The sequence below is a fragment of the Schistocerca americana genome, chromosome 2 (assembly GCF_021461395.2).
Source record: "Schistocerca americana isolate TAMUIC-IGC-003095 chromosome 2, iqSchAmer2.1, whole genome shotgun sequence".
Classification (NCBI taxonomy): domain Eukaryota; kingdom Metazoa; phylum Arthropoda; class Insecta; order Orthoptera; family Acrididae; genus Schistocerca; species Schistocerca americana.
In genome coordinates, this window is record NC_060120.1 from 906,874,782 (window position 1) to 906,891,290 (window position 16,509).

Genomic DNA, 16,509 nt, shown 5'->3' on the forward strand with positions numbered 1-16,509 from the left:
TTCGTCAACTAATCACACGGTTTTGCGGTGCGGTCGCAAAACACAGACACTAAACTTATTACAGTGAACAGAGACGTCAATGAACGAACGGACAGATCATAACTTTGCGAAAATAAAGAAAGCAAAATTTTCAGTCGAGGTCAGATTTGAACCAAGGACCTCTCGTTCCGCAGCTGTCCACGCTAACCACAGGACCACGGCGCTCCTCACCACACGTGGCCCTAATATTCCCTATCTTACGCATGGACGACCCAGTTTGTATATTTTGCTTATTTTTTCATACTTCCACACAACTTCTTCCTCTTTTCTCGATTGATCTGTGTTCAGTTTTTCAAGGCCTATCCACTGTGCCAACTTATAACTAAATCTGAGGGGGGTGTGATGGGGATGTTCCCTTGTAAGTAACATAACTTCAAAAAACTTGGACAAAACGTGGAATGCACTGCTACAGTATAGTACAGAACTTAACTCAAAAACATACGCAATGAGACCAACAGAAATGACACATTTATGCAAAGACAATAACAACACTGATGTCAGTGTGATTCATGATGGTCCTCTGGACTTTCTGTCTTTGAATAAAAGCGTGTCATTGCTGTTCGCCTCATTATGTATTTCTTTCAGTTACCTTCTGTACAACTCCGCAGCAATTCTTTCAATGTGCGATCCAAATTTCAACGAGCTTCGTTACTTGGATGTTATACATCATGCGAAAGTATTTTCGATCTTAAGTTTTGCACATCAGTGTATATTTTGTTTCTGAAGAGGTAGTGTGTAGAGAACTAACCTTGATGGTTTGAAGGCTAGTTACTTGCTTTACAGTCAGTAACTGTAACGTTCTTCAGAGTTATCTGTAAGGTAACTTAGTTGACGCGACTTTGTCTCTACTTTTCAGCAAGAGGCAGCCGATGAAGACATCCAGCTGGCGTCGCTGCAGTTCTACGACAACAAGCCGACAGTTGACGCTCTTATGGCTAAGCCCTCTGGACTGCTCTACATACTGGACGATGCCAGCAGGAACCCTCAAGGCTCCGACTTCATCGCAGGTGAGGTGAAGGTGCACAGGCCTCCCTTCCTTTGCCTTTCTCTCTCTCTCTCTCTCTCTCTCTCTCTCTCTGTCTGCCTCTCGCTTGCTCGCATACAGGTTGCCTATTACAGCTTCTAGGTGTTGTATAGGATACTTAGTACACTCCTGGAAATTGAAATAAGAACACCGTGAATTCATTGTCCCAGGAAAGGGAAACTTTATTGACACATTCCTGGGGTCAGATACATCACATGATCACACTGACAGAACCACAGGCACATAGACACAGGCAACAGAGCATGCACAATGTCGGCACTAGTACAGTGTATATCCACCTTTCGCAGCAATCCAGGCTGCTATTCTCCCATGGAGACGATCGTAGAGATGCTGGATGTAGTCCTGTGGAACGGCTTGCCATGCCATTTCCACCTGGCGCCTCAGTTGGACCAGCGTTCGTGCTGGACGTGCAGACCGCGTGAGACGACGCTTCATCCAGTCCCAAACATGCTCAATGGGGGACAGATCCGGAGATCTTGCTGGCCAGGGTAGTTGACTTACACCTTCTAGAGCACGTTGGGTGGCACGGGATACATGCGGACGTGCATTGTCCTGTTGGAACAGCAAGTTCCCTTGCCGGTCTAGGAATGGTAGAACGATGGGTTCGATGACGGTTTGGATGTACCGTGCACTATTCAGTGTCCCCTCGACGATCACCAGTGGTGTACGGCCAGTGTAGGAGATCGCTCCCCACACCATGATGCCGGGTGTTGGCCCTGTGTGCCTCGGTCGTATGCAGTCCTGATTGTGGCGCTCACCTGCACGGCGCCAAACACGCATACGACCATCATTGGCACCAAGGCAGAAGCGACTCTCATCGCTGAAGACGACACGTCTCCATTCGTCCCTCCATTCACGCCTGTCGCGACACCACTGGAGGCGGGCTGCACGATGTTGGGGCGTGAGCGGAAGACGGCCTAACGGTGTGCGGGACCGTAGCCCAGCTTCATGGAGACGGTTGCGAATGGTCCTCGCCGATACCCCAGGAGCAACAGTGTCCCTAATTTGCTGGGAAGTGGCGGTGCGGTCCCCTACGGCACTGCGTAGGATCCTACGGTCTTGGCGTGCATCCGTGCGTCGCTGCGGTCCGGTCCCAGGTCGACGGGCACGTGCACCTTCCGCCGACCACTGGCGACAACATCGATGTACTGTGGAGACCTCACGCCCCACGTGTTGAGCAATTCGGCGGTACGTCCACCCGGCCTCCCGCATTCCCACTATACGCCCTCGCTCAAAGTCCGTCAACTGCACATACGGTTCACGTCCACGCTGTCGCGGCATGCTACCAGTGTTAAAGACTGCGATGGAGCTCCGTATGCCACGGCAAACTGGCTGACACTGACGGCGGCGGTGCACAAATGCTGCGCAGCTAGCGCCATTCGACGGCCAACACCGCGGTTCCTGGTGTGTCCGCTGTGCCGTGCGTGTAATCATTGCTTGTAGAGCCCTCTCGCAGTGTCCGCAGCAAGTATGGTGGGTCTGACACACCGGTGTCAATGTGTTCTTTTTTCCATTTCCAGGAGTGTATATAAAATTTCGGTAAGGAAACAGTGTATCGTTTGGATACAAAATTGAAAACTAGGCTTAACGGTACGCATTCAAACTGAGAGAGGGTCGCCGTCGTCAGACCCTGTTGGAATTACGACGTCACGTACTACTTTCGCCCGAGAATCTGACGCTGTCGTAACTAGGAGGGTTGACTGCGGTGCTCCACGGACGCGCTGCACTCTCGTCTTTGAAGAGGACGTTCTACGTCGTGTAGAATAGAACTCAACAACGAGAACTCGAATCATTGCTCTTGCCATAGGCTCCTGTAGACCACATAACTCAGAGCTGGTTGTCTCAGTTGCTTGCGTAACGTGAAGCAGGAGATTTGAAAGTGATTCGATCTCCAAATTTGTTATACAGCCAAACGGTGCATTTGTGTAACCTTTATTTACAATCTCTAGAAGCCTGTAATAGGAATTGTGAAACGCCCTGTGTGCTGGTTGGTTATAATTAAACTTCCACTACGTGAGCAAGTGTAGAAAGGAAACTTTATAGGAATTATTTTCAGACTGTGCGCAGCAGAATTTTCGTTGTTAGTAGTGTCAGCGTCGTGACTTGCAGCTATGCTCTGGTACTGGTACGGCGATGTAGGTCTGAAACACAAGCATCAGTTTGTATTAAAGTTGCAGACAGTTAACTTAGGTCTGGACAAGGTGAGCTGGGTCTTACTCGTAAAGCTCTTTTATCAAAACAACAGCAGCAGTCGTGCTGCTCTTTGGGATTATCAATGCATTGGAGGAATACGGAGAGATCCTCTTTCCACACAGGTGTTGAAGAACATAATTGAGAAGTTCAGCTTAAGTGGTGATTTGGGAATTGCTCCTGGAAGAGGCCGAAGGCCAACTGCGCCACAAATTGTTGAGAATGCTAGACGCAATGTGTGATCAAGTAGCGTACGAGCTGTTTCACGACAGCTGAACATCGCGTGGTCGACTGTTGTTTCGGGCGCCAGTAGGGAAATTTCTAGAGTGGTTCAACGCTATCGTGGATACAGAAGATGGTCAGGTTGAGCAACGTTTGTAACCTGGAACGTACATATGGTACGCAGTTAACAAATGTTATCCCATCATGTGGAAAGTAAAATGTGTTTCTTTCAATGATTCCTTCATTATCTGTCTTCCGCATGTCCTTAAAAATGTTTCCACGAAGATTGTCGGCAGCTCGTGGTATCGCAGTCGCCTTCTCGCTTCTCGAACGCGGGGTCCCGGGTTCGATTCCCGGCGGGGTCAGGGATTTTTCACTGCGCCGAGATGACTGCGTGTTTGTGTTGCCCTCGTCGTTTCATCATCATTCATGAAAGTGGCGAGTTTGGACTGAGCAAAGATTGGGAATTTGTACGGGCGCTGATAACCGCTAACCGCGCAGCTGAGCGCCACACAAACCAAACATCATCATCCACGAAGCTTCATTATCCTACGAACACTCGTTTGACTTGGGGGCCTCCTCAAACAGTAAAAGCTTGGTTCAAATGGCTCTGAGCACTAGGGTAGTTAACTTCTGAGGTCATCAGTCCCCCTAGAACTTAGAACTACTTACACGTAACTAACCTAAGGACATCACACACATCCGTGCCCGAGGCAGGATTCGAACCTGCGACCGTAGCGGTGGCACGCTTCCAGACTGTAGCACCTAGAACCGCTCGGCCACCACGGCCGGCAAAGCTTAATTATAACACCCTGTGTATCCCAGTATGTTTCTCGCATTCTTCCCCCACCTCCCAGACTTCTACTTTGTTTACTTGCAAATCACTAGTTCTACATGACTGATGACTCATTCCACTTCCAGTATTTGTCACCATTTCTCAAGATCTGCTGTGGTAAGATCTCAATAACATGAACAAACAGAATGTCTCATCCAGTTTCACAAGACTATATCTTTTATATGAATTAAGACAGATATTAGGGGAAAATTGTAATTTACATGCCGTACCTAATTGCTTATCTTGCCAACGGTCGCCGGTTCACATGTTTTCTAGTAGGAGTCTCCCTCTGGTGTAGCTACCTCGCTCGTACATTACCCAATTTGCATTGAGTCACCATGGTAATAACACAGCAATAAAATGCGTTTTGCCTTCTCCGTTTCAACGGGTGCAGTTGGGCTATAGCTGTGCGACATGATTTTCGTCGAGAGCCCAAAGCATTTGACAGTAGCACAGAGAGTCTGAAAACACTAGCTGTTGGTGTAAGGGGAAATCCACAGGTCGCCCGTGCGATCGTTCAGTACGTAGGGTACATTCAGCAGAAATTTGCATGTAGCCTACAAAAGTCTACTCGTCGTGCCTGCCTAGGCCTAGCTACTGTTCAGTTCTTCTTCTTCGTCTTCTTCTTCTTGCATTACGGCCTCTATAGGAGCACGGGTAGCCCCTTCGTGGACTGCATTTTCCTCTTCTTCTCCCAGAACCTCTTCATTCTTTCTCTTCCTCTCTCCCGCTCTTCTTCCGAGATCTTCAGTTTCCGTTTCTCCTGTCGGCTCCACTAGTGACACCCTAATCTTTTCCTGTATTCTTCTCTGTCATTGATCTCCGGCATATTTGTCGGTGTATATTTGTCCAAAACATGGTTCAAATGGCTCTGAGCTCTATGGGACTTAACTTCTAAGGTCATCAGTCCCCTAGACCTTAGAACTACTTAAACCTAACTAACCTAAGTGTTGTGACTCGGCAATACAGCCAAGCCACTATGAGGTGAGGCCGAAAGGCACGCGTTTAAGCTCACGCCGGCTGGCGTGAGGTCTGGAACAGTTAAAGGAATAGAGACTAGCAAAAAAGGTACGTAGCTTCTGGAATACTTAACTTTAATCCATAATTGGTGAACATCGGTCTGACGGTACATGCATCACAAGATAAATAGCAAATGATAATGGCACCTTGCTAGGTCGTAGCAAATGACGTAGCTGAAGGCTATGCTAACTATCGTCTCGGCAAATGAGAGCGTAATTTGTCAGTGAATCATCGCTAGCAAAGTCGGCTGTACAACTAGGGCGAGTGCTAGGAAGTGTCTCTAGACCTGCCGTGTGGCGGCGCTCGGTCTGCAATCACTGATAGTGGCGACACGCGGGTCCGACGTATACTAGCGGACTGCAGCCGATTTAAAGGCTACCACCTAGCAAGTGTGGTGTCTGGCGGTGACACCACACTAAGGACATCACACACATCCATGCCCGAGGCAGGATTCGAACCTGCGACCGTAGCGGTCTCGCGGTTCCAGACTGTAGGGGCTAGAATCGCTCGGCCACCCCGGCCGGCTATATTTGTTCCTCCAATTTTCCTTTCCTTCGACCTTGATCCCCAGTTCCAATCAGTCCTTCCTTCCGAAGTTCAACAACCCACTTGGTTCCTGTCTTTCCCCTTGCCTTCCCTGTTGTTTCCCACACTCTCTTCGTCATTCTGTCCATACTCATCCTAAATACATGTCCAGCAAACCTTGCCCTTTTAAGTCGGATTTCCCCGTATATTGTTCTCTTGTTCCAGTACAATTCCTCCCTAGGTCTTCGCATCCACCTCTCTCCATCTCTTTTGGGACCTAGTATTTTCCTCTCTTCTTTCTCTAGTTGTTCAGCCCCATTTCTTCCTAGTGTCATCGTCTCAGCAGCATATAATACTGTATTCCTCACCGTTGCCTTGTAGTGGCTTATCTTTGCCTCTGTGGATATATTCTTTTTATTGTATAGTCTCTCGTCATGCAGAAGGCTGACCTCATCTTCTTTATAGTCTCTTCTTTATCCTCTTCTGTTCATTTATGTCTGTCTGGCGCATTTTGCAGCGACGCTGGTGTTTCACTATTCGGGATTCGGTTGCCACAAGTTCTTCATGACGGTGATAAACAACAACATGCAGAGTTCAGCTAAGTGATTATGTGCGTCCAGATGGGAGTTAGCAATTTACTTTCACGTGAAGTGCTTACTAAAGCGGCTGAAGTGGAAAAGCGAACCCGTCAAGCCGTAAGAATATGGGAAACACACACAACAGTCGAGCATGAGAGAGAGTCTCCAAACCGTCAAGTGTTTCTACCCTTCCCCTAGAAAATACTTACAGCCCACTTTTTTCTTATGGGAGGGTGGGCATGTAGGGGAAAAGGGTTACAGGAATCATGTACCCGGATGTTTTAGCGATATGGTTATCTCCACAACAGCGAGGACATGTACAGTATTTTAGATTTCTCAACCAGACGAAGCACTATCGTATTTACACCTTCATGTAAGGGCATTTCTTAAGAGTGAGCTGCCTCAACGATGGATTTTTAAAATTACGATTAGGATCAAATTTTTCACTTATGTTTCACAAATGTTCAGTCTTCCCTCCACCAGACGTACGACAAACATCCAGACGAGAGTCAAACTAGTACCATACTTTTGCAAACATGTCTTCAGTTACTGCATTCACTGCTGTTACGCAGCATCACCCAGTGCTGTTGTATGGAGAGGCGCGTTACACGTAGACGAAATCTTTTTCAGTGCCGCCCATGAGAAACCATGACATCAGGCAACTTTGGATGCCAATGGTGCAATTCGGGATCTGTACGCCTCTTATATTCCGCCACTGAAACAGCTCACTGTTGAGAAATTTCCTTACGTGCAGGTGAAAAGGAAATGGCTCTCCGTCCTGTCGATAAACGAAAATATCAGCATATTCTCGCAGTTGAGGAAAACGTTAGATCTCCAACATACCCAGGTACGTGACTGCTGTAATATTTCCCCCAAAAAAGGAACGGCTGTAAATCTTTTCTCTGGAAACGGCGTATGACACATGAAGCTACGGAGAGTCTTTATCAGGCACGGCTATGGTTCTGTATGTTCTTACGTTGTGGCATTTCACTTTTGCTCTTAAGCGGAACGGAGTGTCATCAGTTAGCACTGCACGAGATGGTAACAGTTAACTTCCACCTCGACGGCCAGAATGAACTCTAGGCGTTTTTCAGCGCCGGCCTTAATGGACCGTTAGCTTTAGAATCGTGTATGGTTTGAAACACAAAAGTCGCCAGACAGGTACACGAGGAATGGACGAATGTCACGTACACTCGACACACACTTAGCGGTGATCGAGCGAATGAGTGAACTAGCTGCATCACGAGAACCTACCGGCAACCACATGAATGGCAAATTACAACGGGGGCCAAGGTACACTTTTACCGCTACGTTTAAGTCAAAATTTATTCCAAGTTTCTATTTCCATTCCTGTTGAATACATAGTGTTGTGGCATAGAAAAAAAAACCACTCCGTCTACAGACCACAAGTGGCCCATCGGGACCATCCGACCGCCGTATCATCCTCAGAGGAGGATGCGGATAGGAGGGGCGTGGGGTCAGCACACCGCCCTCCCTGTCGTTATGATGGTATTCTTGACCGAAGCCGCTACTATTCGGTCGAGTAGCTCCTCAAGTGGCATCACGAGGCTGAGTGCACCCCGAAAAATGGCAACTGCGCATGGCGGCCTGGATGGTCACCCATCCAACTGCCGACCACGCCCAACTTCCGTGATCTCACGGGAACCGGTGTAGCCACTGCGGCAAGGCTGTAGTGTTGTGACATAGACCGAATGATTTTAAAACTCCTTTTACAGGGTGGGCAAAATAAAAGTGGACGGAAAATATTTCATGCACGTTTGTCAAATAAATACTGGCTGGAGGCCGTGGCTGTTATATGGAATAAACTGCTGACGGTGTGCAGCAACCAGCCACATACTGGTTCTAGGTTACTTTATTCAAAAAATAGCGGACTCCGTACTTTTTGAGTAAAGTATCCTAAAACCAGTTTGTGGCTGGTTGCTGAGCATCAGACGTAGTCACTCTGGTGCGTATCGCCCACTAGTGAGCGTTCCAGTTATAATGCTGGGCAGTGGGCGGTAAGGATTTAAAATCATTTTCATTAAATTTCATAAAATTTTAACAGAAAGTAGTTGGTAAGTAATTATTGTTAAAAAGTTTAACATTCTGTACCTCTGCTTTTTAAATTTTATAAAATAAAGTTACTTTCCTATTTTATAACTCACCATTACTGTGGAACACTTGGGCGGTTAGAAAATTTTTTTGCTAACAGAGACACAAAATGGGCGGCTGGTAAAAAGGGCTGATTACACATGCTGTGCAGTATCAACAAATATTGCATGCTCTTTAAAATAGGCAACCCACCGTCCATCAAAAACATTCCGAGACTGAGTCTATTAATGGTTTACAAGCGACGTCAACACGGTAACAACGGTAGCAGCTAAAACTAATAGCTAACAGATTTGCATTCGGCCATTCAGTTGTGAGCAAACTGTTAAGTAGTGGACTCGCGACCGTAGTATGTCAACGTTGTTGTGTCACAAATCGAATGGGGCAATATTCCTGAATTAAGTATTCAAAACATTCTCAACAATGAATTGAAGAAGAGAAAATTGTGTGCACCGTTTCTCTGGTGGTAAGTTCCTACGGCACCAAACTGCTGAGGTCATCGGTCTCTAGACTTACGCACTACTTAATCTGACTTAAACTAACTTACGCTAAGGACAACACACACACACACACACACACACACACACACACACATACACACACACACACACATCCACGCCCGATGGAGGACTCGAACCTTCAAAGGGGGGCGCCGCGTGAACCGTGGCAAGGCGCCTGAGACCACGCGGCTACCAACCTGCAACAGTATCTCTCACGGATCTTGACTCCCGAACAAAAAGAGCTATGCCTGGCCACTTGCGTGTCTTGAGTGAGGCGCTTCAGTCTGCAACCGCGCGACCGCTACGGTCGCAGGTTCGAATCCTGCCTCAGGCATGGATGTGTGTTATGTCCTTAGGTTAGTTATGTCTAATTAGTTCTGAGTTCTAGGGGACTGATAACCTCAGATGTTGAGTCCCATAGTGCTCAGGGCCATTTGAACCATTTTTTTTTTTTTTGTCTTGAGTGAAATGAAAAACGTGGACGTTTCTTTCCTGTAAAAAATCATCATCGGTGACGAGACTTGGTGTTATCAGTACGGACCTATCACAAATGGTTCAAATGGCTCTGAGCACTATGGGACTTAACATCTGTGGTCATCAGTCGCCTAGAACTTAGAACTACTTAAACCTAACTAACCTAAGGACATCATACACATCCATGCCGGAGGCAGGATTCGAACCTGCGACCGAAGCAGCCACGCGGTTCCGGACTGAGCGCCTAGAACCGCTAGACCACCGCGGCCGGCCGGACCTATCACAAAACGACAAAATGTGAATTTGGGTCTCTGGAGATTCACCAAGACCAGAAAGGTGTAAATGTAATGCCCAGGTTGAACAACATCCCAGAGAAGTACATTTCTGGCGCTTTCACTTGGTTATATGAACGTTCCGTTGCAATGTACGAGGGTATAATGAACATGAAACTTTTTGTTTCATTACTGCTACCTGACCTAGGCTCTGTCTCAATGCGCGAATATACCTCCAGTATCGTTTGTATCGAATTAATATGATAATATATTTTATTGGTTCAAATGGCTCTGAGCACCATGGGAATCAACTTCTGAGGTCATCAGTCCCCTAGAATTTAGAACTACTTAAACCTAACTAAACTAAGGACAACACACACATCCATGCCCGAGACAGGATTCGAACCTGCGACCGTATATATTTTATTAATAAAACTCTTATTCTATCAGTAGTTTGCTACCTACAGAAATGATAATGCTTTGATTATGGTCTGTTATTAAATCTTACATTTATTCATTAAAAACAGGATGAGCAATATTCCTAACCTAAAACATTACAATCAAATTAATTACCTAAACTAACTATCCTACCATTGGCACAATGGAGACCCTATCCCTAATCGTCCCTTTCCCTTACTTACGTAGCTTAATACTGACCACGCAAGTGGTTTTACTGAAGTTCCACCCCGACGGACACAGAATCAGAGGACTCAAGCAAAGAGCTAGTGGAACGCGTACGCAATTTCAGTTACGATGCCCTACTTTCCAGACGTTTGCTCTAATATCACCATACTTCACCACGTAGATTACGACAGTCGTCCCAGGCACCACCGGGATGTCGACTTTGCCCTGTGAGAGCTCTTGCGGGGCAGACCCTCATCGTCCGCCTAGCACCACCGCCGACACCAGAGTTGGAACTTGTGGCCGCCAAACTGTGCCGATCCTCGCACATGTACACTATTGGCCATTAAAATTGCTACACCAAGAAGAAATGCAGATGATAAACGGGTATCCATTGGACAAATATTATACTAGAACTGACATGTGATTACATTTTCACGCAATTTGGGTGCATAGATCCTCAGAAATCAGTACCCAGAACAACCACCTCTAGCCGTAATAACGGCCTTGATACGCCTGGGCATTGAGTCAAACAGAGCTTGGATGGCGTGTACAGGTACAGCTGCCCATGCAGCTTCAACACGATACCACAGTTAATCAAGAGTAGTGACTGGCGCATTGTCACGAGCCAGTTGCTCGGCCACCATTGACCAGACGTTTTCAATTGGTGAGAGATCTGGAGAACGTGCTGGCCAGGGCAGCAGTCGAACATTTTCTGTATCTAGAAAGCCCCGTACAGGACCTGCAACATGCGGTCGTGCATTATCCTGCTGAAATGTAGGGTTTCGCAGGGATCGAATGAAGGGTAGAGCCACGGGTCGTAATACATCTGAAATGTAACGTCCACTGTTCAAAGTGCTGTCAGTGCGAACAAGACGTGACCGAGACGTGTAACCAATGGCACCCCGTACCATCACGCCGGGTGATACGCCAGTATGGCGATGACGAATACACGCTTCCAATGTGCGTTCACCGCGATGTCGCCAAACACGGATGCGACCATCATGATGCTGTAAACAGAACCTGGATTCATCCGAAAAAAATGACGTTTTGCCATTCGTGCAGCCAGGTTCGTCGTTGAGTACACCATCGCAGGCGCTCCTGTCTGTGATGCAGCGTCATGGGTAACCGCAGCCATGGTCTCCGAGCTGATAGTCCATGCCGCTACAAACGTCGTCGAACTGTTCGTGCAGATGGTTGTTGTCTTACAAACATCCCCATCTGTTGACTCAGGGATCGAGACGTGGCTGCACGATCCGTTAAAGCCATGCGGATAAGATGCCTGTCATCTCGACTGCTAGTGATACGAGGCCGTTGCGATCCAGCACGGCCTTCCGTATTACCGTCCTGAACCCACCGATTCCGTATTCTGCTAATAATCATTGGATCTCGACCAACGCGAGCAGCAGTGTCGCGATACGATAAACCGCAATCGCGATAGGCTACAATCCGACCTTTAATCAAAGTCGGAAACGTGATGTACGCATTTCTCCTCCTTACACGAGGCATTACAACAACGTTTCCCCAGGCAACGCCGTTCAACTGCTGTTTGTGTGTGAGAAATCGGTTGGAAACTTTCCTCGTGTCAGCACGTTATAGGTGTCGCCACCGGCGCCAACCTTGTGTGAATGCCCTGAAAAGTTAATCATTTGCATATCACAGAATCTTCTTCCTGTCGGTTAAACTTCGCGTCTGTAGCACGTAATCTTCGTGGTGTAGCAATTTTAATGTCCAGTAGTCAATCCATACGCTTTTTTTGGCCAATCAGGACTCTGAATTTTCGCTCGTTTCTTGTTGCAGCCAAACTTTGCCGTTCCTCTCACTTGTATTCCTACGCTTTTCGGCCAAACAGGACTCTATAATGTCGCGCGGGTCTCCCCCCTTTCATGGGCGCGACGTATTTGCGTCCCGTTAGCCGCAACGGCGGGAAACAGTCTCTCTCTGTCTCGCACGTACGTCCTCTCTCTCATCTTCCACCTGTGAGGTCTCAGGCTCTCCCAATACCCCCTGTGGTCACAAGTGACACTCAACCGACAAAGCAGCCGCCGTGTGAAGCACCGGCCAGCTGCCGGCCACTTCGCTTGCTCGACATCACAAACAACTCTTTCCTGTGTCCGTCAAAACCACCTTCCCAATGATAACATGCACGGTTCTAAAATCTTATGTACCAGTATTAACCTTGATATGTTGATACTAGTATCGTTCTGTCAAATGGCTCTCTCTAACTGCGTGGTATTTGTCGTATATTATTTTCTGAATAAATATCATGTAAGGTGCTAAAAACTTACACCGTGCGCTATACTCTAGTGGGGATAGACTATTAGAAAAGCTGTAGCATTAAAACGACCATTTTAACTTTTCTCAATTTTTTCAGTCTCGAAATGTTTTGGACTGATGTGGTGTGATAGGTTGTCTAGATTAAAGATCATGAATAAAAAAACGCACCACTAAGGAGTTACGAACATTGGCCACGTACTGATATTCATACAGGTATCGTCGAAAAATTGAAAACTGAATTGTAAACTTTGGCGGCAGCTGCAGCACGTTCTAACCGTGCTAATGGCATGACACAGAAAGTCTTCCCGAATTTCATTCCATGTATTCAGTTGGACAATAACTATGCCTCGCAGACAGGCGTGTGAAAAATATCTGCAGATGTCAGCATCTGAGAGAGGACGTGCAATTAGTTTCAAAGAGTCCGGTTGGAGTAATCGGCGAATCGCTCGACATTTGAATAGGAGCGAAGCCACTGTTCGACGATCGTGGCCTTTCTGGACACAGAAGATGTTCGACTGCTGCCCTGGCCAGCACATTCTCCAGAACTCTCACCAATTGAAAACGTCTGGCTCGTCACAATACGCCAGTCACTACTCTTGATGAACTGTGGTATTGTATTGAAGCTGCATATGCAGCTATACCTGTACACGCCATCCAAGCTCTGTTTGACTCAATGCCCAGGCGTATCAAGGTCGTTATTGCGGCCAGAGGTGGTTGTTCTGGATATTGATTTTTCAGCCTCTTCGCACCCAAATTGCGTGAAAATGTAATCACATGTCAGTTCTGGTATAACATATTTGTCCAATGAATACCCGTTTATCACCTGCATTTCTTCTTGGTGTAGCAATTGTAATGGCCAGTGGTGTATCTCGGGGTTTTAACGATCTAACACGCCAGTAGGACAGAAGTTGGCGAAATATCCCTGAGGAGGACATCCAACAACTCTGTCAATCAGTGCTAAGCAGAATAATAACTGCTTGCATAAGGGCCAGAGATTGACCAGCGCCTTTTTGACTTACTCAGTTTTTGATGCTTTTTATCTTGAATAAATCATCCAATTTTTCTGAAACTTTATTCGTGTTTTTGTCCGTACATGTGCATCACTTCCCTACGTCTACTGATTTGCATGTTTCCGGTAATTCCTTCGTGGCTTCGTTCAGGAACCAAGGTGAAACCTGAGCTTCGTCTGTACAGAAACCCTACGAGGCTCGTCGAAGGGCCCGCACCTGCGCGCCACCGGGCCGTTCGAGTTCAGCGTGGCGCACTACACGGGCAAGGTGACGTACAACGCGACGGACATGGCCGAGAAGAACCGGGACTTCCTGCCGCCCGAGATGATCGAGACGCTGCGGCAGTCGACCGACCCGGTCATCCGGCAGCTGTTCACCAACCAGCTGTCGCGGCCCGGAAACCTCACCTTCACCCCGGAGGAGCAGGAGGCGGCCACCACGCCCTCCACCGAGAAGAAGAAGAGCAAGTGGGGCCGCGCGCTCGTCGCCGAGAACACCCGCATGAGGGTGAGTGCCTCGCTCTCTCCCTCTCTCTCTCTCGACTTTTCAATAAATGGCGTACTGTCTTAGAAGGGGACGTCCTCAGGAGCAGAACCGAATATTTTGAAAGTAACCTACACGGTGGTGTCGGTTATTGCCCAGCATACCACATTCTGCAGTCATTCGCCCTGTGGGTCCTCGTTTGCCAGTAATCGACAAAAAAGAATTCTTCGCTGTACCCAGGGAAAAAAACGATCAATTTATCTAGCTGGTATCCTGAAGGTTATCAGTTCTAGTCTTGTTGATGTGCGGTAGCGTTCTCGCTTCCCGCGGCCGGGTTCCCGGGTTCGATTCCCGGCGGGGTCAGGGATTTTCTCTGCCTCGTGATGGCTGGGTGTTGTGTGATGTCCTTAGGTTAGTTAGGTTTAAGTAGTTCTAAGTTCTAGGGGACTGATGACCATAGATGTTAAGTCCCATAGTGCTCAGAGCCATTTGAACCATTTTTTTTCTTGTTGATGCTCTTTATTTATTTATTACATCTTTATCGATATAATTGATTATTATTTTTATACAATCCAAATGAGTGTGAAATCTTATGGGACTTAACTGCTAAGGTCATCAGTCCCTAAGCTTACATACTACCTTGCCGGCCGTAGTGGCCAAGCGGTTAAAGGCGCTACAGTCTGGAACCGCGCGGCCGCTACGGTTGCAGGTTCGAATGCTGCCTCGGGCATGGATGTGTGTGATGTCCTTAGGTTAGTTAGGTTTAAGTAGTTCTAAGTTCTAGGGGACTGATGACCTTAGAAGTTAAGTCCCATAGTGCTCAGAGCAATATGAACCATTTTACATATTACTTAACCTAAATTATCCTAAGTACAAACACACACACCCACGCCCGAGGGAGGACTCGAACCTCCGCCGGGACCAGCCGCACAGTCCATGACTGCAGCGCCCTTAGACCGCTCGGCTAATCCCGCGCGGCTTTTATTCAATTAATTGGCTTAAACATGTCAGCTTTCTCTTCCATTTCATTGTTTCTCCAGTTTATCATTGCATTAACTTTTTATTTCTCACACTTTTTACTTTCTATTCTTTTTTTCATTTGGAATATTTACCCATGTAATTTTAATTACTTTCATTTATCAAATGGCTCTGAACACTACGGGACTTGACATCTGAGGTCATCAGTCCCCTAGAACTTAGAATTACTTAAACCTAACTAAGCTAAGGACATCACACACATCCATACTCGAGGCAGGATTCGAATCTGCGACCATAGCGGTCGCGCGGTTCGAGAGTAAAGCTCCTAGAACCGCTCGGCCACACCAGGCGGCTTTCAGTTATTAGTCGTAATATTTGAACGTTTAGTTATACCGATCAATCGGTTAGAAAACAAACTACGAAATAGTTGTTTTTATTGTGGCCGTGCAGTGGTGAAAAAAAATTTTTTCCCAATCTTTTTGACGGTAAACGTTATATCGCCCACCCGGTTAGCCGTGCGGATTAATGCATTGCTTTCCGGGCTGGAAGGCGTGCCGGTCCCCGGCACGAATCCGCCCGGCGGATTAGTGTCGAAGTCCGGTGTGCCGACCAGTCTGTGGATGGTTTTTAAGGCGGTTTTCCATCTGCCTCGGCGTATGCGGGCTGGTCCCCCTTATTCCGCTCGGCGTATGCGGGCTGGTCCCCCTTATTCCGCCTCAGTTACACTATGTCGGCGATTGCTGCGCAAACGCTTTCTCCACGTACGCGTACACCATAACTGGGGTTATATTCGTCGGGTGTGATACGTTCCCAGAGGGGGGGGGGGGGGGGGGGGAGGGGAGAGAGGGGTGGTCCACTGGGGGCCGAACTGCACAGTAACCCTAGGTTCGGTGTGGGGCGGCGGTGGGGTGAGTGGACTGCTGTAGCCTTTTGTGGGGTTGTGTACCACTAAGGGCTTCGGCAGGGACGACGCCTCTCCGTCCTTTCTAGGTGCCCAGTTCAATTCAATACAATACAATCGTCATATTAACGTTTAAAACATAAACTCTTCTCGCAACATGAATAAAATAATGTAGATGGGCATCTACACCGAAGGTCTCATAAACAAAACGACACTGAAGCAAAATGGTTAATAGCAGCAACAATTGCAAAAATATTGAGGAAAATATAAAATGGTGAAAACTAAATCGAAATAATTAAAATTATATGAGCAAAGATTCCAAATGGATAAAAGAATATAAGGAAGTGAAAAAAAAGAGCAGACAGTAAAGTTAATATGCTCATTAAAATGTCGCTTCCAGGATTTACAAATAAAAAAGTATTATATTTAA

General features: G+C 47.1%; 1 protein-coding gene across 2 annotated transcripts in view; it reads left to right on the forward strand.

Moving 5' to 3' along the window:
* LOC124595918 (neither inactivation nor afterpotential protein C) overlaps positions 1-16,509 on the forward strand; it is a 386,219-nt gene that overhangs the window by 191,291 nt on the left and 178,419 nt on the right. For both annotated transcript variants that reach the window (XM_047134827.1, XM_047134829.1), the window contains exons 15-16: positions 896-1,046; positions 13,902-14,224. In XM_047134827.1, coding sequence (XP_046990783.1) covers positions 896-1,046; positions 13,902-14,224 — 474 coding nt within the window. The remainder of the gene's footprint in view (positions 1-895; positions 1,047-13,901; positions 14,225-16,509) is intronic.